This window comes from Prionailurus viverrinus, chromosome C2 (assembly GCF_022837055.1).
Source record: "Prionailurus viverrinus isolate Anna chromosome C2, UM_Priviv_1.0, whole genome shotgun sequence".
In the NCBI taxonomy this organism is placed as follows: domain Eukaryota; kingdom Metazoa; phylum Chordata; class Mammalia; order Carnivora; family Felidae; genus Prionailurus; species Prionailurus viverrinus.
Window position 1 is genome coordinate 86,821,403 of NC_062569.1, and position 24,618 is coordinate 86,846,020.

Consider the following 24,618-nt stretch of genomic DNA (forward strand, 5'->3'; position numbering starts at 1 on the left):
TTTTAAAGTCTCTTACTTTTTGGTGTACTACAGTTTAATTAAAATATGATTATGTCTAGCTTATTATTTTTTCTGTTTAAGATTTGTTGAGCTTCCTGGATCAGAGAAGTTCCGTCTTTAATCAATTCTGGAATCTTAGCCAGTATTTTTTCAAATTTTGCCTTTCCCACATCGTATAGATTCTCTCTTTCTTCAGTTCCTGTAAGAGGAGGTTATCATCTTGTCCTGCATGTCTTTTAATCCCAGTGTCATATTTATTAACTCTGTCTTCTTGTACTTAATTTCAGTCAGATATGTTTTCTAGTTCATAAATTTTCTTCATCTATGTCTAATCTGCTCTTTAAGCCAAAACTAATTTTTTTTAATGTTTATTTATTTTTGAGAGAGAGTGAGATACAAAGAGAGAGACAGAGCGTGAGTGGAGGAGAGGCAGAGAGTTGGAGACACACAATCTGAAGTAGGCTCCAGCCTTTGAGCTGTCAGCACAGAGCCCAACGCGGGGCTCAAACCCACAAGCCATGAGATCATGACCTGAGCTGAAGTTGGACACTTAACCAACTAAGCCACCCAGGCGCCCCAGCCAAAACAACAGGGAACCCAACATGGGGCTCTATCTTATGGCTGTGGGATCTTACCTGAGCCAGAATCAAGAGTTGAACACTTAACCAACTGAGCCCTCCAGGTGCCCTAAAAATTAATTCTACATGGATTATAAATCTAAATGTACAGCCCAAACCATAATCCTCCTAGAGAAAACTTATAGGAGGATATCTTTGCAACGGTACATACAATACTAACCATAAAAAATGTGCATTAAGAGCCAAATTGGCAAGCCACAGAGAAGGAAAAACCATTCTTAGTACATATATCTGATAAAGGACTTGTATCCAGAATACATAAACATCTCTCACAAATTAACAATAGAAAGATGAGTAACCCAGTTTTAAAAATGAGCAAAAGAGTTAAACATATATTTCACAAGATATGTGAATGGCCTATAAACACATGAAAAGGTACTTAACGTTAGGCATCAGGGCAGTGCAACAACAAAAAAAACCCAAAACCCACAATGAATAAAGGCATTTGGAAGAATCTGGGTGGGAGTGATGTCAATTTTCTGTATCTGATTGTGACAATATCTACTCAACATAGGCAGTTGTCAAAACTCTTTTAACTGTAAACTAAAAAGATTATTGAATATAAATTATGCCTAACTAAAATGAGATAGGGGTTATCCTTGAACAACATGGGGGTTAAACTGCACATGTCCGCTTATATATAGATTTTTTTGATAAATACAGTATAGTATGGTAAATGTATTTTCCTTGTGATTTTCTTAATAACATTTTCTGTAGTTTATTATAAAAATACAGTATATAATACGTATAGCATACAAATGGAAAGGCTTCTAGTCAACAATAGGCTATTAAGATTTTGGAGAGTCAAGAGTTATGTGTGGATTTTTAACTTTAGGAGTGGGAGTTGTAACGTATCCCATATCCCACCCAGTTGAATGGCTAAAGATGGAAAAAAAAAAAAAAAAAAGGACAAATATGAGGATGTGGAGGACTGATAGCTCTCATTACTGGTGGGCATATTATACAACCACTACAAGATCACCCAGATTTTACCCAAGAAATCATGTCTACAGAAGCACTTAAACAGAAATGTTCATAACGGCCTTATTGATAATCAGTCAGATCTGGAAATGACTCAAGTGTCCATCAATAACAAAATAGCTAAATAAATTGGAGTGCATTTAAACAAAGTAACAAACTGACACCCACAACAACATACATAACACTAAAAAATATCACATTGAGTAAAATAAAACATACCACAAAAACACAGACAGTATGAATCCAGTTAAATGATAATCATGAGCAGACAATAATTTCTACTGATAGAAGTCAGAAAGTAGTTGTAATTGTACTGATTTTAAAGTGGCACAATGGAAATTTCTGAGTTGAATGATGGAAAGGGAGGGTATATATCTTGTTTGGAATTGTTTCATGGGTGTATATAGTTGTTGAAAATTCTTCCAACTGAAGTGTTCTAATTTGTATATTTTATTGCTTTTACTTTTATACTGGAACTTAAATTTTTTAAAATAAGTTATAGTATGATAAGGACAAATTGGTGGTAAAGAATGAATTTGTTAAAAATAAATATTGGACAAATTAGCTAGTTGTTTAGGGGAGTAAAATTAGCTTAGAGCCTCACTTCACACCTTGTGTCAAAATAAATTTTCAGTTGGCTTAGAGTTAGGTGTAAAAACTTCAAAGCAAAAATAGATGTTTTTGAATTGTCCATATGGAACAATTTTATATGGGTCACTGACACACTGCTAGAGTATGTTAGACTGACCAACATAACCTGGTTGACCCAGAACTTTTCCAGTTCTAGAACTTAAAGCCCCATGTCTGGAAATCCCTTTAGTCTCAATTTTAAAACTGAAAATCCCAGACAGTCTAGGCAGGCCACTTGGTTACCCTAATGTCAGTGTAAGTTACATACAGGCTTTTGAGGCTGTATGCATCAGTAGCCTTAAAATTTTAATGCTTACTAAGCTTCTCTAGGCATATACCCTGAGAGCAATAAAAAAACCTCAGGAGCAAGAGAAAAAAACTAAAAACCCTGTTAGGAACAAACTAAATACCTCATTAGACAAAGTTTAGCTGTTTTCAATTTTCACCTTGAATCACGATCACCTTAAAGCCTTGTTAAAAAGCATTCTTAGGGGCATGTGCTCTCTCTCACTCTGTCTCTCAAAAATAAACATTTTAAAAAAATATTAAAAAACAAAAACAAAGCACTCTTAGACCCCATCCCCAAAGCTTCCAACTCAGTATGACTTGGGTAGCTTCTTTTTTTTTTTAACAGATTTTTAAAATCTTTTTTATCTTTTTTTTTAATGTTTATTATTTATTTTTTTTTTTTTTTGAGAGAGTGAGAGCTGGAGAGGGTTAGAGAGAGAGGGAAACACAGAATCTGAAACAGGTTCCAGGCTCTGAGCTATCAGCACAGAGCCCGATACAGGCTTCAAACTCACAAACTGTGAGATCATGACTTGAGCCGAAGTCAGATGCCCAACCGACTGAGCCACCCAGGTGCCCCTGACTTGGGTAGATTCTAAAATTTTGTATTCCTAACAAGTTTCCACGAGATACTGATGTTGCTGCTCCTGGAACCAAACTTTGTGAATTACTGTTCTAAAGACCATCCCTCTTACTGATGTTGTTTTGTTTTTTTGTTTTTATTTTATACTTCAAAGAGAGAAAGAGAGACAGAGCATGAGCAGGGGAGGGGCAGAGACACAAAGGCAGAATTCTGAAGCTGGCTCCAGGCTCCGAGCTGTCAGTACAGAGCCTAACGCGGGGCTCAAACCCACAAGTAGTGTGAGATCATGACCTGTGCCGAAGTCAGATGCTCAACCTACTGAGCCACCCAGGCATCTCTTGATGTTCCTTTTCTTTTTTTTTGTTTTTGTTTTTGTTTTTGCTTTTGTTTTGCTTAATTTATTTTCAAGAGAGATAGTGCAAGCATGGGTGGGGCAGAGAGAGGGAGAGACAGAATCTGAAGCAGACTCCAGGCTCTGAACTGTCAGCACAGATCCCAACGCAGGGCTCAAACTCACAAACCATGAGATCATGACCTGAGCTAAAGTTGGACACTTAACCAACTGAGCCACCCAGGCACCCCTTGATGTTCTTAATGATAACCCACATCATTAAGAAAAATATAAATAAATTAGTTGGGAAGGCATGGAAATAAATCATAGGTTTTATAAAATATTCTTTTTGATATATTTAATTTTGTTGAAGAAAGAAGCTTTGAAATCAAGATTCATTACATATAGGAACACCTGGGTGGCTCAATTGGTTAAGCACCCAACTTCGACTCAAGTTATGATCTCATGGTTCGTGGGTTCGAGCCCCGTGTCAAGGCTCTGTGCTGACAGCTGGAGCCTGGAGCCTGCTTCAGATTCTGTGTCTCCCTCTCTACCCTCCCTTGCTCATGCTCCATCTCTCTCTCTGTCTCTCTCTCTCTCTCAAAAATAAACATTAAAAAATATTTTAAAAATTCATTACATATATAGAACACTACATTTTTCAATATGGTATAAATGAGGTATTACTGTTATTTCCAATGATGACAAGTATGGTGGAGAATATAATTTATATTTGCTGAAAATCTAGACTCCTAGAATCTTAGAATCACAAGTGACCCAAAAGACTTCAACAAAAATTCCCTCTTCTATAAAGGCAGTGAGAAAAGTGGACACAATTGTCAGAATAAAGTTGTTCAGAACTCTGGAAATTAACCAAAGGCTTGCAGCAATTCAGGAAGTGTTTATTCAAAATAAAAGAAGCAGAGGACTGAACCTTCATAAGAGTGAGCTTAGGGGGTTTTAACTTACCTAAGTCCCATCCCCTGTTCTCCAGCATCACAGTAACCTTGAAAAATAGTCCACATTTACAGTGAAAACCAGTGCGTCACAGCCACTAGAGAGCAGAATGGAGGTAGAACTTTCAGAGCCTCTTTTCCAGAGAATTGTCATAATTTGACCTGTTTGGTGGTTCTTTAAAACCCCTTTGGAAGGCTCTCTGTATTAACCTGATTCAAAAGCCTTTTTCTCTGGGCTAATTGTCAAAACAATTATAGGCACATTATGGCTGCCTGACACATTGGATAATAGTTGAGGCAATCAGTAAGTTAATCAAAAGCTTAAAAGGAAAAAGTGGGGAATGAGCTCTCCATTAGGGCCTTGAAAAACTATGACATATTCCTTGGAACCTAGGAAGACACATGTAGGTCCTGGACTGTGTACATACTCAGGAAAGGTCCTAAACTCACACCTCTGGCCGACTGTGATGCTCTAGGCAGACAGGAAATGATAGTTAAGTCAGAGTTATCAGTTGCCTAGCTGCGTGTTGAAAACATCACACAGCATACACACAGAGCCCTTCAGCAAAGAGGCCAGGCATTTAACGAAATCTCTTTCCAGTCATTAACTGACCACTAAGCTAACAAGGCAGAGACTTCATTGGCACACACATCACAAAATACAAACTTCATAGAATTCAGAAGTCACCAAAAATGACTATAATCAGCAACAATAACAAGCCCTGGGCAGAAAGACATATCTGATTTCCACAGTTGCACATTGTATTATTTTAAATGTCTAGTTTTCCACAAAAAACCATGAGACATGCAGAAAAACAAGAAAATAAGGCCTGTACACAGGAAAAAAGCAGTCAGTAGAAACTGCCCCTAAGGGAGCCCAACATTGGACTTACTAAACCAAGACTTCAAATCAGATATTTTAAATATGTTCAAAGAACTAAAGAATGAAAGGGAAAAATAAACGAACAATATTCTCAACAAGAAGAGAATTCAATAAAGAGATTTCTATTAGAAAAAAGAACTGAGTCGCCTGGGTGGCTCAATTGGTTAAGCCTCTGACTTTGGCTCAAGTCATGATCTCACAGTTGCGTGAGTTGGAGCACCGCATCAGGCTCTATGCTGACAAACTCAAAGCCTGGAGTCTGCTTTGGATTCTGTGTCTCTGTCTCTCTGCCCCTCCCCCACTCATGCTCGCTCGCTCTCTCTCTCTCTCTCTCTCTCTCTCAAAAATAAACCTCAAAAAAACTTTAATAAATAGATAAAAGAAAAAAGAACCAAATAGAAATTCTGCAGGTAAAAAATACAGTAACTAAAATGCAAAAATACTCTAGACAAACTCAACAGATATGAGCTAGCAGAAGAAAAAAATAGCAAACTTGAAGATATGTCTAGTGATATTATCCACACTGAAGAACAGAAAGAAAAAAGAATGAAGAAAAATTAACAGAGCCTCTGTGGGATATCATCAAATGTACAACATATACATAATGTATATTTATATGTAGTCACAGAATGACAAGAAAGATAGGAAGGGGCAGAAAGAATATTGAGTAAATAATGACTGAAAACTTTAAATGTGATGAGAAACATTGTACGCATCCGAGAAGCTTAATGAACTACAAGTAGAATAAACTTGAAGAGATCCAAACCATGCACATATCATAATCAAACTATCAAAAGACAAAGATTGAACCTTGAAAGTAGAGGAAAATGATTCATTACATACAGGAGATCTTCAGTAAGATTAGCATCTAATATGTTATCAAACACAGTGTAAGCCAGAAAGCAATAGGATGACCTATTCAAAGTTCTGAAAGAAAAATGGTATTAACCAAGGATTCTATATCCAGGAGCAAAATTGTCCTTCAGAAGCGAAGAACAAATCAAGACATTTCCAAGTAAGCAAAAGCTGAGGAAGTTCATCTCTAGTAGATCTGTTGTATAAGAAATACTAAAGGGAATCCTTCAGACTAAAATGAAAGGACACTGGAGAGTAACCTAAATCCATATGAAGAAATAAAGAGTGTTATTAAATGGAACTACATAGGTAAATACAAAACAGAAACATATAAGTGTATTTTTTTATTTGTAACTCTTTTTTTTACTATCTGATTTAAAAGACAGCTGAATAAAGCAATAACTTTAATCTGTGTTGATGGGCGCACACTTTATAAAGATGTAATTTATCACAAGGCAGGTAGAGACCACAGAGCTGTATAGGAGCAGAGCTTTTATATGCCATTGAAATTAAGTTGGTATTTAATCTAAAGTAGATCATTAGGTTAATTATAATCCAGAGAAACCACTAGGCTAATAATGGAAAATATATATAATAAACAAGGGAATTAAAATGGTACAATAGAAAGTATCTGTTTAACAAAAGAAGGTAGAAATGGAGGAATAGAGGAACAAAAAATATATCAGGCATGAAGAATACAGCAAAATAGACGACAAATCTTTTTCAACTACATTAAATGTAAATGAATTAAACACTCCAGTTAAAAGATATTGACAGGGTAGATTAAACAGCGGGATCCAACTATATGCTGTCTGTAACAGACACACTTTAGATTCAAAGACAGTGGTTTATTTTTAACAAAGATTAAAAAGTTGGAAAAGATTCACTATGCAAGCAGTAACCAAGAAACACTGAAGAGTGGCTATACTAATATCAAAGAAAAGATAAAAATTGTTAGTGAAGACAAAGTATATTTTATAATGTATGTAAGTGTTGATAAATTTCTAGAAAGACATAAACTATTGAAACTGACTCAAAAAGAAATAGAAAATCTGTATAGACCTGTAACAATTAAGAAGACTGAATTGATAATCAAAATGTTTCACAAAGGTAAAAGCCGGACCAGATGGTTTTCACTGGTATGGTCTACCAAACATTTAAAGAAGAATTAACACCAGTCATTCACAAACTTCCCAAAAAAGGAATAGGCATGAAGAGCACTTCCCAACTCATTCTATGAAGCCATGCATTGTTCTTTTATCAAACCAACAAAGACATCATAGGAAGAAAAAACAAGAAACCAATATTCCTTATGTATATAGATGAAAAAATCCTTAACAGAATTGCAAACTGGATCCAGCAGGATAAAAAAAGATTATACACCAGCATAAAAAGGGAACTTTACACCATAATCAAGTGTAATTTATGGGATTAAGGAATGAATAGTTGGTTCAACATAAGAAAACCAATCAAACTAAGACACTTATTAATAAAGGACATAAATGATACAGTCATCTCAATAGTCACAGAAAACACTTCTCAAAAACCAACACCTTTACATCATAAAAACACTAAACAAATTAGGAATAGAACTTTCTCAACGTGCTAAAGGGTCTCTATGAAGAACCAATAGCTTACATCATACTAAATGCTAAAAAATGAAAGCTCTCCCTCTAAGATCACAAGACAAGCGTGTCCGCTTCTGCTGCTCATTTTCAGTGCTGTACTGGAGTTTCTAGACAGGGTGGTTACAAGGAAAAAAAAAAAAAGAGGCTTCCAGATTTAAAGGAAAACTATCTCTATTTGCAGATGCCATGATCTCTTATATATAGACAGTCTTAGAAAATCCAACCACAACAAAAAAGCTACTAGAACTAATAAACAAGTTCAGCAATTTTGCAGGAGAGCAAATCACCATACAAGAGACAGCTATGTTTCTGTATACCAGCATTAAACAACCTGAAAGTGGAACTAAGAAAACAATTTCACACATGACAATATTTAAAAGAGTAAAATACTGAGGAATAAAATTAACAATGTAGATAAAATGTAGAATGTAGAATAATACAATAGAGTATTATTCAGCCATAATAAGTAATGGAGCACTGATACATGCTACAAGGATGAACCATGAAAACATGCTAAATGAAAGAAGCTGACACAATGGCTACATATCATAGTATCAGTATCCCATTTATTTAAAATGTAGAAAACAGACATATCCATGGAGTCAGAAAGTAGGTTAGTAGTTGCCAGGAGCTGAGGGAAGAGGAGAATGGCTTATAATGGGTAGTGCGTTTCTTTTTGAGGTAATGAAAATGTTTGGAATTAGATCATGGTGATAATTGCACATCCTTTTGAATGTTCTGAGAACCACTCAATTGTACACGTTGAAAGTGTGAATTTTATGTAAATTATATGTATAAAAAAGTGACTTAAGGCTATTTACATAAATATGTCTCTCAGTGCAAGGATTTCTTTTAAAATATCCTTGATACTGTATTTTCTGTTAAAATGTTCAGTAGATTTTGGAAAGTTTTTAATTTGTAGTCTTGTTAACAAATTATTCTCTTTTGAATCTGTATAAGTTGTCTTCAGATCTCTTCTGTAACAGAAAGATTTGCTGCTCAGGAATAATTCATTAAGAATTACCTTTTCTACAACTATCTATGAAAATTTCTCTTCCTTTAAATTTCTTCCCTAGTTTATTCTTTAGGGAATTAGGAATTAGTTATACTTTATGCTCAGACTAGGTCTATTTAGGGGTGCCTGATTGGCTCAGTCAGTTAAGTGCCAGACTCTTGATTTCGGCTCATGTCGTGATCTCACTGTTCATGAGATCAAGCCCCACATCAGGCTCTGGGCTGACACTGTGGAGACTGCTTGGTCCCTCTCTCTCTGCCACTCCCCTGTTCGTGCTCTCTCTCTCTCAAAAAAACATTTTTTTTAAAAAAAAAAGCAGAACTACTTACATATTGTAAACTTTTTAATAGTCTTTAGCTAGAGATAATCTCTAATAAAACCACATTATGTTACATTTTTTTAGATTCAGATTTTTTTGGATCTTGATTTTCATTCAAGAACTACTAGGTATTTTCCCAAAGAATACAAAAATACTAATTCAAAGGAATATATGTATCCCAGTGTTTATAGCAGCATTATCTACAGTAGCCAAATATGGAAACAGTCCAAATGTCCATCAACTGATGAATGGATAAAGAAGATGTAGTGTGTGTATACACACACACACACACACACACACACACACACACACGAGAATGTTACTCAGCCATAAAAAAAGAATGAAATCTTGCCATTGCAACAACATAGCTCTATATGGAGCTGGAGAGTATTATGCTAAATGAAATAAGTCTGAGAAAGAAAAATATCATTTGTCTCATTTGTGGAATTTAAGAAACAAAACAAATGAACTAAGGGAAAGAGAGAGGCAAACCATGAAACAGTAACTATGGAGAACTCTCTGGTTACCAAGAGGGGAGGTGGCTGGGGGAATGGGTTAAATAGGTGATGGGGATTAAGGAGTGCCCTTGTAATGAGCACCAGGTGTTGTATGTAAGTGTTGAATCACTAAATTGTACAACTAAAACTAATATTACACTGTATACTAAGTGGAATTTAAATTACAACTTAAAAAAAAAAGTGGGTAGCTCAGTTGGTTGTCTGTCCAACTCTTGATTTCAGCTTGGGTCATGATCCCAGGGTCGTGGGATTGAACCCTGTGTCAGGCTCTGCACTGAGCATGGAACCTGATTAAGATTCTCCCTCTGTCCCTCTCCCCCACTCAAATGCTCACTCACTCCCTCTCTCTCTCTCAAAATAAAAAGTAAAAATATATGTGTTTGTTTTAACTTAGCTGCATAATGACATCCTTTATACATAATATCAAATATCAGGTCTTTACATGGTTAAAATGTTTTTTTATATAAATTTTATAATCCTAAGAATTTCTGGGCTTATAGTCATTTTTTCCAAAATTGGTATGTGAGCTTTAACAGGTTTGAGATTTGATGTCAACAAAACAGGCTTTCATATAAAAATTGCATGACAGTTCTTCTTCCTTTCCAGAAATATTTGATCAAGGTTTCAGGCATTACTATAGTCTATTTATTGCTGGTTCTTGGCGGGGTGGGGAGACAACTTAAGTATTTAAAGCTATTGTCATTTAAATATAATGCTTCCCTGAATGTCCATTTAATTTTTGCTAATAGTGGGAAAGGTATAGGCTCTTAAGATAGTGTGCTTGCAGCATATACTAGGTATCAGCAGCCTTTCAGAAATAAAAATTAAGTTGCTTATTCTGGAGTGGAATTGATCACCTCAGTAATTATTTTGGCCAGGGAAGGGCCCTGCGTACAAAACATTGTTCAAACAAATGCCTTGTTCATTTGATAACGTTTTCTCTCTTTAAATGTCAGCCCTTGAAATCTGAGCAATTTTAACACTTTTAAACAATTGCCTTTCTGTTACTCCAAAAGAACAGAGGCTTAGTTTGGGGAAGGAAGGAAGAAAATTGGAACTGAAATGAGTAATAGGAGTAAAAATATGGCAGGAGTTGAAAAGATGCTATATACAAAATGAACGTCCCTCTCATTGCTTGAGTTACTAGTGAAATGAACTATACAAAATAATGACACTTGTTGATATTTCAGGTTATCAAATTAAGGTATGTTTCCCAAAGGATTGGTGAACAACTTCCCAGAAAACTTGGGGAAAATTTTGGTTTTGCTCACTTGACGTTAAGCAGAGTATTTTTAGTGAGTAAAATTGTTTTCATTGATAGTAACATTCTGTTGAAATATATGATGTATTTTAGTAAGTCGGAACAAGAAAATACTTTAATGATAAAGTAATTGCAAATTATTTTTTTTTAACTGTGCCTACTCAAAGAACAGGCTATTGTGGTTTCTAATCAGTATGCATAATTTCTTTCAAATTTAAAATTCAATTTGATTTACAGGTAAACAGTGTTGACCTCAGAACTGCCAGCCATGAGCAGGCAGCAGCCGCTTTGAAAAATGCTGGCCAAGCTGTCACGATTGTTGCACAATATCGGCCTGAAGGTAGTAAAATTCTTGCTGTCTGTGTTTATTGTTTATTTCAGTTTTTAGAATTCTTCCTCTTACTGTTTAACTTTCCAAGCTTAACTTTTTTATGTTTTGGTCTCTTTTATTAATCTAGTGTTTGTTTAGTCTGAACCAAATTTACTATCCAGGTCAAAGTGTTTTCAATAGGATGTAGTAGTTTCATCTTCCAATTCCTTTGAGTATTTCATCATTATTTGGATTAATTGCCATGTGTTTATTATTTTTTTTAATCTGTCCTCAAACCAAATACATACCTTTACTAACTCAGGGATCCCAAAGGATCGTAAAAACTATATGCAATGATAGTAGCATTGCCAAAGAAAATTGGTCATCCCAATTTTTTCTGACTTTTGAAATTATATTTGTTAATATCAAGATTTAAGATACATTTTTAATAGCCTTTATTGGTGTTTAAAATAAATGGAAAAAATACAAGTTTGAAATGTAATGTGTTTCTAGATAGTGAAGTATCATGGACGTGACCTGACTGAGTTCCTAGGGGAAGAAGGTGGTAATGGAAAATTTGAGGTCATGCCATATTTATTTTTTTATTTTTTTATTTTTTTTTTTGCTGGGGTCATATTTAGTTTTTTTTTTTTTTTTTTTTTTTTTTTTTTTTTTTTTCTGAAATTTATTGACAAATTGGTTTCCATACAACACCCAGTGCTCATCCCAAAAGGTGCCCTCCTCAATACCCATCACCCACCCTCTCCTCCCTCCCACCCCCCATCAACCCTCAGTTTGTTCTCAGTTTTTAACAGTCTCTTATGCTTTGGCTCTCTCCCTTTCTAACCTCTTTTTTTTTTTTTTTTTCCTTCCCCTCCCCCATGGGTTCCTGTTAAGTTTCTCAGGATCCACATAAGAGTGAGACCATATGGTATCTGTCTTTCTCTGTATGGCTTATTTCACTTAGCATCACACTCTCCAGTTCCATCCACGTTGCTACAAAAGGCCATATTTCATTTTTTCTCATTGCCACGTAATATTCCATTGTGTATATAAACCACTATTTCTTTATCCATTCATCAGTTGATGGACATTTAGGCTCTTTCCATAATTTGGCTATTGTTGAGAGTGCTGCTATGAACATTGGGGTACAAGTGGCCCTATGCATCAGTGCTCCTGTATCCCTTGGATAAATTCCTAGCAGTGCTATTGCTGGGTCATAGGGTAGGTCTATTTTTAATTTTCTGAGGAACCTCCACACTGCTTTCCAGAGCGGCTGCACCAATTTGCATTCCCACCAACAGTGCAAGAGGGTTCCCGTTTCTCCACATCCTCTCCAGCATCTATAGTCTCCTGATTTGTTCATTTTGGCCACTCTGACTGGCGTGAGGTGATACCTGAGTGTGGTTTTGATTTGTATTTCCCTGATAAGGAGCGACGCTGAACATCTTTTCATGTGTCTGTTGGCCATCCGGATGTCTTCTTTAGAGAAGTGTCTATTCATGTTTTCTGCCCATTTCTTCACTGGGTTATTTGTTTTTTGGGTGTGGAATTTGGTGAGCTCTTTATAGATTTTGGATACTAGCCCTTTGTCCGATATGTCATTTGCAAATATCTTTTCCCATTCCGTTGGTTGCCTTTTAGTTTTGTTGGTTGTTTCCTTTGCTGTGCAGAAGCTTTTTATCTTCATAAGGTCCCAGTAATTCACTTTTGCTTTTAATTCCCTTGCCTTTGGGGATGTGTCGAGTAAGAGATTGCTACGGCTGAGGTCAGAGAGGTCTTTTCCTGCTTTCTCCTCTAAGGTTTTGATGGTTTCCTGTCTCACATTTAGGTCCTTTATCCATTTTGAGTTTATTTTTGTGAATGGTGTGAGAAAGTGGTCTAGTTTCAACCTTCTGCATGTTGCTGTCCAGTTCTCCCAGCACCATTTGTTAAAGAGGCTGTCTTTTTTCCATTGGATGTTCTTTCCTGCTTTGTCAAAGATGAGTTGGCCATACGTTTGTGGGTCTAGTTCTGGGGTTTCTATTCTATTCCATTGGTCTATGTGTCTGTTTTGGTGCCAATACCATGCTGTCTTGATGATGACAGCTTTGTAGTAGAGGCTAAAGTCTGGGATTGTGATGCCTCCTGCTTTGGTCTTCTTCTTCAAAATTCCTTTGGCTATTCGGGGCCTTTTGTGGTTCCATATGAATTTTAGGATTGCTTGTTCTAGTTTTGAGAAGAATGCTGGTGCAATTTTGATTGGGATTGCGTTGAATGTGTAGATAGCTTTGGGTAGTATTGACATTTTGACAATATTTATTTTTCCAATCCATGAGCAGGGAATGTCTTTCCATTTCTTTAAATCTTCTTCAATTTCCTTCAGAAGCTTTCTATAGTTTTCAGCATACAGATCCTTTACATCTTTGGTTAGATTTATTCCTAGGTATTTTATGCTTCTTGGTGCAATTGTGAATGGGATCAGTTTCTTTATTTGTCTTTCTGTTGCTTCATTGTTAGTGTATAAGAATGCAACTGATTTCTGTACATTGATTTTGTATCCTGCAACTTTGCTGAATTCCTGTATCAGTTCTAGCAGACTTTTGGTGGAGTCTATCGGATTTTCCATGTATAATATCATGTCATCTGCAAAAAGCGAAAGCTTGACTTCATCTTTGCCAATTTTGATGCCTTTGATTTCCTTTTGTTGTCTGATTGCTGATGCTAGAACTTCCAGCACTATGTTAAACAGCAGCGGTGAGAGTGGGCATCCTTGTCGTGTTCCTGATCTCAGGGAAAAAGCTTTCAGTTTTTCCCCGTTGAGGATGATGTTAGCTGTGGGCTTTTCATAAATGGCTTTTATGATCTTTAAGTATGTTCCTTCTATCCCGACTTTCTCAAGGGTTTTTATTAAGAAAGGGTGCTGGATTTTGTCGAAGGCCTTTTCTGCATCGATTGACAGGATCATATGGTTCTTCTCTCTTTTTTTGTTAATGTGATGTATCACGTTGATTGATTTGCGAATGTTGAACCAGCCCTGCATCCCAGGAATGAATCCCACTTGATCATGGTGAATAATTCTTTTTATATGCCGTTGAATTCGATTTGCTAGTATCTTATTGAGAATTTTTGCATCCATATTCATCAGGGATATTGGCCTGTAGTTCTCTTTTTTTACTGGGTCTCTGTCTGGTTTAGGAATCAAAGTAATACTGGCTTCATAGAATGAGTCTGGAAGTTTTCCTTCCCTTTCTATTTCTTGGAATAGCTTGAGAAGGATAGGTATTATCTCTGCTTTAAACGTCTGGTAGAACTCCCCTGGGAAGCCATCTGGTCCTGGACTCTTATTTGTTGGGAGATTTTTGATAACCGATTCAATTTCTTCGCTGGTTATGGGTCTGTTCAAGCTTTCTATTTCCTCCTGATTGAGTTTTGGAAGCGTGTGGGTGTTCAGGAATTCGTCCATTTCTTCCAGGTTGTCCAATTTGTTGGCATATAAGTTTTCATAGTATTCCCTGATAATTGTTTGTATCTCTGAGGGATTGGTTGTAATAGTTCCATTTTCATTCATGATTTTATCTATTTGGGTCATCTCCCTTTTCTTTTTGAGAAGCCTGGCTAGAGGTTTGTCAATTTTGTTTATTTTTTCAAAAAACCAACTCTTGGTTTCGTTGATCTGCTCTACAGTTTTTTTAGTTTCTATATTGTTTATTTCTGCTCTGATCTTTATTATTTCTCTTCTTCTGCTGGGCTTAGGCTGCCTTTGCTGTTCTGCTTCTAGTTCCTTTAGGTGTGCTGTTAGATTTTGTATTTGGGATTTTTCTTGTTTCTTGAGATAGGCCTGGATTGCAATGTATTTTCCTCTCAGGACTGCCTTTGCTGCGTCCCAAAGCGTTTGGATTGTTGTATTTTCATTTTCGTTTGTTTCCATATATTTTTTAATTTCTTCTCTAATTGCCTGGTTGACCCACTCATTCGTTAGTAGGGTGTTCTTTAACCTCCATGCTTTTGGAGGTTTTCCAGACTTTTTCCTGTGGTTGATTTCAAGCTTCATGGCATTGTGGTCTGAAAGTAAGCATGGTATAATTTCAATTCTTGTAAACTTATGAAGGGCTGTTTTGTGACCCAGTATATGATCTATCTTGGAGAATGTTCCATGTGCACTCGAGAAGAAAGTATATTCTGTTGCTTTGGGATGCAGAGTTCTAAATATATCTGTCAAGTCCATCTCATCCAATGTCTCATTCAGGGCCCTTGTTTCTTTATTGACCGTGTGTCTAGTTGATCTATCCATTTCTGTAAGTGGTGTATTAAAGTCCCCTGCAATTACCACATTCTTATCAATAAGGTTGCTTATGTTTATGAGTAATTGTTTTATATATTTGGGGGCTCCGGTATTCGGTGCATAGACATTGATAATTGTTAGCTCTTCCTGATGGATAGACCCTGTAACTATTATATAATGTCCTTCTTCATCTCTTGTTACAGCCTTTAATTTAAAGTCTAGTTTGTCTGATATAAGTATGGCTACTCCAGCTTTCTTTTGGCTTCCAGTCGCATGATAAATAGTTCTCCATCCCCTCACTCTCAATCTAAAGGTGTCCTCAGGTCTAAAATGAGTCTCTTGTAGACAGCAAATAGATGGGTCTTGTTTTTTTATCCATTCTGATACCCTATGTCTTTTGGTTGGCGCATTTAATCCATTTACATTCAGTGTTATTATAGAAAGATACGGGTTTAGAGTCATTGTGATGTCTGTATGTTTTATGCTTATAGTGATGTCTCTGGGACTTTGTCTCACAGGGTCCCCCTTAGGATCTCTTGTAGGGCTGGTTTAGTGGTGACAAATTCCTTCAGTTTTTGTTTGTTTGGGAAGACCTTTATCTCTCCTTCTATTCTAAATGACAGACTTGCTGGATAAAGGATTCTTGGCTGCATATTTTTTCTGTCTAGCACCCTGAAAATCTCTTGCCAATTCTTTCTGGCCTGCCAAGTTTCAAAAGAGAGATCAGTCACTAGTCTTATAGGTCTCCCTTTATATGTGAGGGCACGTTTACCCCTTGCTGCTTTCAGAATTTTCTCTTTATCCTTGTATTTTGCCAGTTTCACTATGATATGTCGTGCAGAAGATCGATTCAAGTTACGTCTGAAGGGAGTTCTCTGTGCCTCTTGGATTTCAATGCCTTTTTCCTTCCCCAGTTCAGGGAAGTTCTCAGCTATGATTTCTTCAAGTACCCCTTCAGCACCTTTCCCTCTCTCTTCCTCCTCTGGGATACCAATTATGCGTATATTATTTCTTTTTAGTGTATCACTTAATTCTCTAATTTTCCCCTCATACTCCTGGATTTTTTTATCTCTCTTTTTCTCAGCTTCCTCTTTTTCCATAACTTTATCTTCTAGTTCACCTATTCTCTCCTCTGCCTCTTCAAGCCGAGCTGTGGTGGTTTCCATTTTGTTATGCATTTCGTTTAAAGCGTTTTTCAGCTCCTCGTGACTGTTCCTTAGTCCCTTGATCTCTGTAGCAAGAGATTCTCTGCTGTCCTGTATACTGTTTTCAAGCCCAGCGATTAATTTTATGACTATTATTCTAAATTCACTTTCTGTTATATTATTTAAATCCTTTTTGATCAGCTCATTAGCTGTTGTTATTTCCTGGAGATTCTTCTGAGGGGAGTTCTTCCGCTTGGTCATTTTGGATAGTCCCTGGCGTGGTGAGGACCTGCAGGGCACTTCCCCTGTGCTGTGGTGTATACCTGGAGTTGGTGGGCGGGGCCGCAGTCAGACCTGATGTCTGCCCCCAGCCCACCGCTGGGGCCACAGTCAGACTGGTGTGTGCCTTCTCTTCCCCTCTCCTAGGGGCGGGATTCACTGTGGGGTGGTGTGGCTCGTCTGGGCTACTTGCACCCTGCCAGGCTTGTGATGCTGGGGATCTGGCGTATTAGCTGGGGTGGGTAGGCAAGGTGCTCGGGGGCAGGAGGGGCAGGCTTAGATCGCTTCTCCTTAGGTGATCCACTTCAGGAGGGGCCCTGTGGCAGCGGGAGGGAGTCAGATCCGCTGCCGGAGGTTTGGCTCCGCAGAAGCGCAGAGTTGGGTGTTTGCGCGGAGCGAGCAAGTTCCCTGGCAGGAACCGGTTCCCTTTGGGATTTCGGCTGGGGGATGGGCGGGGGAAATGGCGCTGGCGAGCGCCTTTGTTCCCCACCAAACTGAGCTCTGTTGTCAGGGGGCTCAGCAGCTCTCCCTCCCTTTGTCCTCCAGCCTTCCCGCTTTCCGAGCAGAGCTGTTAATTTCTGACCTCCCAGACGCTAAGTCGCGCTTGCTGTCGGAACACAGTCCGCCCGGCCCCTCCGCTTTTGCAAGCCCGACTCGGGGGCTCTGCTTGGCCGGCGAGCCGCCCCTCCGCCCCGGCTCCCTCCCGCCAGTCCGTGGAGCGCGCACCGCCTCGCCGCCCTTCCTACCCTCTTCCGTGGGCCTCTCGTCTGCGTTTGGCTCCGGCGACTCTGTTCTGCTAATCCTCTGGCGGTTTTCTGGGTTATTTAGGCAGGTGTAGATGGAATCTAAGTGATCAGCAGGACGTGCGGTGAGCCCAGCGTCCTCCTAAGCCGCCATCTTGCCGCAACTCGGTCATATTTCGGTCATGCCATATTTAAACGTGTAAGACTCTAGTGTACATCAGCATAACCACTTCTCCAGTAAAACCTCAGTGGAATTTAAAAAGCTTAAGTACCCTGAAGGATATATAGCATACTGGTTAATGTTCATAAACAACAAGGTAAAGAAGGAAACAATGATGGAATTTATTTTTGTAACAAAACCTAATTTATTTATTTTATTTTATTTTTTTACTTGGTCAAAGTAGCATGTAGAGCTTTCCTTGCTATTTCATAGTACGTCCAGTTGTAAATCTTGGCATTTTAGGTCCAGTAAATGAACAGAGGTAAATTCATTTACATAATGGATAAACTCCAAATAAATTCACATTAACCAAACAGACTATATATGAAGTCAGAATGCCAGTGTTTTAATGTTTATTTATTTATTGAGAGAGAGAGAATGCTTGCAAATGGGGGAAGGATCAAAACAGAAGGAGAGAGGGAATCCTAAGCAGCCTCCACCCTGTCAGTGCAGAGCCCAATTCAGGGCCTGGTTTCACAAACTGTGAGATCATGACCTGAGCTGATATCAAGAGTCTGATGCTCAACTAACTTAGCCACTCAGGTGCCCCGAATGCCAATTTATTAATTCAGTGAGAAACAAAACCACCAGTGGGATTACACATGCTTTTATCTTCTGACCAGCACATTCTTGCCCTGTAGGTATACTATATGTACCTACATAGGCCAAGGTATCAGTATTTACTAAGATACTGGTTTCTTAGTATTATAGAAAGTCTCTCACTTATATGTTCCTAAGGAATATAGACTATTTAGATATGATTAAAGATAAGTCAATATCTGACCTCCCAAGAAAACGCAAAAAAGCCAACAAGGAAAATAAAACATACACACACTTACACCCACACAACTCCACCTCACATTAAGCAAAACTAAGATGACTGATACAAGACCTAGACAACATAGTCAAAGCCTTGCTTACTCAGCTTCAGATCTGCACAGAAGAGGAGAAGAGTAAAAACATGGAACGTTGAGAATTCTCAGTGGTGGCAGAACTTAGAATATGACCGAAAGTTGGTGAGGGCTTCTTTTTGTGGTATAAAAACATCATCTTTTATTTTTGACAAGCCTCATGGGAATTCAGGGAACATGCTAAAAAATAGAAGTCATCCTTGATGTGGTTTAGTTTGGGGAAGTAGTATTTGGATAAAGGAATCTGTCTTGATAGCCTCAGATAATGTGACAGTCTTTTGGTTTTAAAGGCCATGAAGGTAACCTGTGCTTCCATCCCCCCTGCACTCCCAAGCTTTCTGGTTCAGCCAAATAGCTTGTCCAGCAAATTCCAATTCATTCTGTAATAAGTAGGAAAAAAGTATGGCCTGGCATTCATACAAAGATATTGATAAGAAGAGATGGAAACAAACAGCAAACTTAGCAACAGATAAAAGTTTCTCTCTCTCTCTCTCTCTCTCTCTCTCTCTCTCTCTCTCTCACACACACACACACACACACACACACACACACACACACACAACATTGGCATAAATCAGCTGAAAACTTGATATTAATGTTTTTAACAATCCATGCATCCATTTCTTTGAAAGACCACTAAATACAGGTGTAAGAACTGTAAGGGAAAATGGCTTCACAACCCAAAGAGATTGATTTTGAGATAGCAGAACCCAGGAAAGAAGAAGAAGAAAGCAAACAGTTTTTAAATTGAACCCAAAGACACAGACAGTGCAGAAAATTCAATAGAAGACATAGAAAATATAATAGGAAAAATAAATAAAATGAAACAGAATTTTAAGAGATTAGAGAGAAAATATTAGCAGTGGAAGACAGGCAAGTATATATACCTAACATATACAAATTAGACTTTCTTTAAAAATTTTTTTAGGGGCACCTGGGTGGCTCAGTCGGTTGGGTGTCCGACTTCAGCTCAGGTCATGATCTCGCAGCTTGTGAGTTCAGGCCCCGTGTCAGGGTCTGTGCTGACAGCTCAGAGCCTGGGAGCTGCTTTGGATTCTGTGTCTCCCTCTCTCTTTGCCCCTACCCTGCTCACACTCTGTCTCTCTCTCTCTCTCAAAAACAAATAATAAAACATTAAAAATTTTTTTTAATTAAAAAAAAAGTTTTTTAAAGAAGAGAATAAATGTTTGAAATTATACATTCAAGAAAACTTTACTGAATTGAAAAGAAGTGAATATTTCTATTAAAAGGATACAACAAGATAGAAAATTAAATGCTTAAAAATTCAGACATATTCTAGTTAATGTTTATCAAGAAAGAATCTTCTGAGACCCAGGTAAAAATATTGAGTTATATTTAATGAGGAGTTAAAAATTGATAGAAGGAAGAACTGCTGTAATACTTGGTAAGCATAGACCAGAACAAGGATAGTTAACTACCATTTTTGTATTTAGCTGCTTTTAACTAAGTGTAATGTACATCTCTGTGCACTAGATATACTTGCCACTGATGGCAAGGTGGGGAAGGTGGGCTGCCATTTTCCTAGAATAGTTATTGAATGGGTCTCAAATTGCCCTTTGAGATTATCTTTTCTGGGCTTATACTGTGTTTCTCTTCTTTCTTGTTCTTTTTTGTGATTCCTGTACTTCTATATGAACCTTTCTGATTACTACTTTTTCTTTAGTTGTATTCAAATTTTAAACTGTTCTCTTGATGGAACCATTTTTTTATCAAGGAGAATTTGCATTCTACTTTGTTCAAATAGCTATTATTTAGTAGCTATCTTCTCTGTTTCCAGATTACTCTTATATATGTATTTTTTTCCAAATGTTCCTGAGCACCAAACATATTATAGATCCTATTTGATATCACAAGCTGTATTTCTCCATAGTGTTTGCATCTGAGCATGTCTGAAACAATTATTTTACTGTTGAAGTAAATGACACCTCCATTGATTCTTAAGCCAGAAGCCTGAGTCATTCTTGACCACCCTCCCCTTTCTCAATCTCTGTATCACAGTCACTTCCCTAACCAAAGCCACCATCATCTCTTACCTAAACTATTCTAATAGCCTCTAACAAGAATACTTACTTCTTGCTTGATTTTCTCCAATCTGTTCTCTGTTCATCAAGCAAAATTATCTTTTTAAATACAAAGATTGCATTGTGTCCTTTCCCATTTAAAACATTTTTCATTAAACTCTGAATAAAATCTAAACCCTTTGATAGGACCTGTAAGGAAGGCCCTGTGTGATTGAGCACAGCACAACATATGTGATCACTGTATGCCCTCTACTCCTTCCTTTGCTTCTTAGACTCTAACCATACCAGCCTTCTTTCAGACCCTTTGTTGCATCATATACTATCCTAATTCTCTGCTCATTCTGTTCTTGCTTATTCTTTTTCTTTACTCTTTGTGTGGCTAGCTCTTTCTCATGATTGCATATCTCCTAGCACTGTGATAGTTTTTTTCTTTATAACACTGAACACAGTTTATATGTTTATTTAGGTGCCCGTGTGTTTATTATTTATTTAAACCTTTCTCTAGAGCCTTATGAAATATGTAGCTATATTCCTACATACAGATGATGAAATAGGCTCAGATAACAAAGCTACTAATAGCTAGAATTCCATCGCAGATCCTATTACCTTCAAAATCTAGATACTTTTCACTGGGAATATTTTAATGAGTGCCCAGTCTGGCAATGTTGATGTCTTTTACCATGGCTATGTTACCGTTGCCTAATAAAAACAAGGTAAGTACCAAAAAACACAGAAGACAGACTTTGCCTCAGGAATTCAAAAGGAAGTACGTTGCCTGGCATGAGGAAAGATACCATTGAGTAGGATTGGGGCTTAACTGGCAACCTAAAGAATGGATAGGATTTAGATGGGCAGAGAGAAGAAATGACATGGTAGGTTAAAAAAAAGAAGGAAAGAAAGAAAGAAGAGGGCAAAAAAAAAAAAAAAAAAAAAACCAAAAAACCGGAAGACCAAAAATAGGAGAGTTAAAATTTAAAATCATGTTTTGGGTATTTTGAAAACACCTGACCTCCTTGCTGTATTGCTACTTACCTTGTTTATAAGGCAATATGTTTTGCTTTAATTATTTTTTTAACGAATGTATTTTTGTTACACAGCACTTTAAAAAAAAAAAAAACATATTCCACATCGTCAGTGTGTAACTGCTTTGAGGGCCAAGGACATAAGTTGAAAGCTCAGATTTTGTTTCTCAGTGAACTGGCCATTTTAAGAAGTATAGAAGGAATCACCTGACACTGATAATCAGTCATCTTTCTGCAGTTAGTATCTTCCTTTATTAATGATGAATCTTTTGGGATTCTCTGCTTCATTGATAATCTGACGTACATATATACATACAAACAAAGAGCAAAGAGGTAAGCTTTTGGTAGGAGTAAGTTTTTATCTTTCAGGATCTATAGCTCTAATCAAACTTGGGCACTGGATGCTAGTTTTTGACTTTGTATTCAGAAATTACAAAATTTTAATAGTTCCTCATCCATATAGTTCAAGAACTTCCTATAGGTTGGGTAATAGAATATAATAGAAAAAATTGTGTGCTGGTTATGGTACTAACCATGTTACATTAACTTCTTTTATTCCCATAAAACCCTATAAAGTAAGCACTGTTATCTCCATTTGACATTACAGGTGAGTAAAGAAAGGCACAAAAAATTTAAGTAGTTTGCCAATTATACAGCTATTAAGTGGTTAAGATTTCTTCTAGCTCCCTTTTTAGAAGAGGAAAAACTTGCTAACCTTTCAGTGGCTGGGGCCTGTAACTTAAACTAGTAAAAGATAGACTCACAAGAGAAAAGGGTTTATATTATATGCATATGAGGAGCCAACAAAAGAAGTAGGGCTCATTAATAACTTATATACCTAACTTCCTATGGGAAAAAGGGTGGAGAGAAAAACTTTCTATGGAAAAAATAAATAGGGTTCTTCAGGAAAGGCCAATGGGCTTTTAGGAAAAAGTTTGTGATAATGTTTGCTATGTACATATGAATAGTCTTTCCATCTCAAAGCCATAATACTCCCCAGGAGAGGGGATTTATGATAGCCTTATTTCCTGAAAGTTGCTGCTTTTGGTCAGATAAGGGAAGCTCTGAGAAGGTTTCCCCCCTCCCCCCACCCCCCCGTATTTGTTGAATGTTGAATCTGCAGTGTCTTCAGTTTAAAATAATCTGAGGTTCCAAGTGGGTCTCCACATCCTGAAAAGCCCTGATCTCAATAATTTTATCTCATTGTTCCTCAAGCACACTTTATCAACTTTCAGACCTTAAATTTATATTTTTGGTTCAAAAAATACTGATTATATTGCAAACTGCTGTACTATAAAGGAATGGAGATAAAAGAAAAAGAATTAAACCTAGATTAAACTTACTTTCTCTTTTCCATTGTTTGTCTTAAATTTGTGATTTTTTTCTTTACACAAGAAAAAAAATTCCTTGAAGTTTGTATTCTTATTCCGAAGTTGTTTGTTGTTTTTTTTTTTTTTAATGTTTATTACTTATTTTTGAGAGAGGGAGAGACAGAGTGCAAGTAGGGAGGAGCAGAGAGAGAGGAAGACACAGAATCCAAAGCAGGCTCCAGGCTCTGAGCTGTCAGCACAGAGCCCGATGTGGGGCTCGAACTCACAGACCGGGAGATCACAACCTGAGCCGAAGTCAGACGCTCAACCGACTGAGCCACCCAGGCGCCCTTCTTATTCCTAAATTTTAAATGACTAAACTGAAATCTAGAAAAGTTGAAACATTTGGTCAGAGCCACCGAACTTGTCTGAGTTCCAGAGCTTTAATTTAAATCCCAGTTGCAGAGGTGGAGTTTAACCCCAGTCTCCTCATTTTATTTCTTTTATTTCTTGTAACAACCAAGGAGAAGAGAGGTAGAGACTAAATGGAGAGATTGTATTGGACTGGTGGCATTTCTTTGCAGACAAGCATTTGTCATCTCTCATAGTGACTTTCTGTAGTAGGTTACTAATTAAGATTTGTTTTAGTCTCTTTCCTTCCTACATCTTTCTCCCCTTTCTTACTACTTAACCAACCTGCCTTCTTACTCAGAACATTTTCCTTTTTCTTCTCTAAACCAGTCATATCTGTTCTCTAAGATTTATTGCTCTCAGATGTTAAGTTCTACATTTAATTAACATATTTCATTAGAGTATAAATGAATTTTATTCTTCATAGTTAGGATTGTAGGTTTCAGAGAGATTGGGGGAGGTACTGTTTATCCCCAGTCTCTTCCCCTCCTTCCTTCCATCTTTTCAATTCTAGTGAGGCCAAAACAAGGATTAGAAGTTGAAAAGGGGAATAAAATGCAGAAAATCAGCTATTAAACATGTTCTCTCCTCTTACAAGAACACACATATTATTTGACTTATGGCCCACAGTTCAGAGACTCCCTAAATATATTTCATGACAAGTTTGGAATTTCTGAAACGCTGAATAGAGAAAACTTTCTGTATAACATTTCAGCTCTCTCCCAGTGGTGCCTTTCCTGGAATGAGTTGTGATGTGATTTCTAGGAGAGGGATGTAAATGACTTAACTGAAAAAGAAATTAAACTCTCCTCTCAAAATAAAGTGTAAGAAAATATATATAGGATGGGTATATAGTGAAAATTGATAGATCTAAAAATATGAGTTGATTGGAACAGACAGGAAAAAGAGGAATCTTAGCTAGGTAAATGAAATGGGAGGTTTAAAGGAAAAGTAAACAAAGTATTGAAGTATGTTCTGAACTGACAGATGGTTAGGAGGAATTGTTTGTTAATAGTAAGTAAAGACCATAAATATGAAAATCTGAATAGAGTAAACATAGTAAATGAGGCACAAA

The 24,618-nt window shown here is 37.1% G+C and overlaps 1 protein-coding gene across 10 annotated transcripts in view; it reads left to right on the top strand.

The window, feature by feature from the left end:
* DLG1 (discs large MAGUK scaffold protein 1) overlaps nt 1–24,618 on the top strand; it is a 285,749-nt gene that overhangs the window by 194,469 nt on the left and 66,662 nt on the right. For all 10 annotated transcript variants that reach the window (XM_047874935.1, XM_047874936.1, XM_047874938.1 and 7 more), the window contains one exon: nt 11,124–11,226. In XM_047874935.1, coding sequence (XP_047730891.1) covers nt 11,124–11,226 — 103 coding nt within the window. The remainder of the gene's footprint in view (nt 1–11,123; nt 11,227–24,618) is intronic.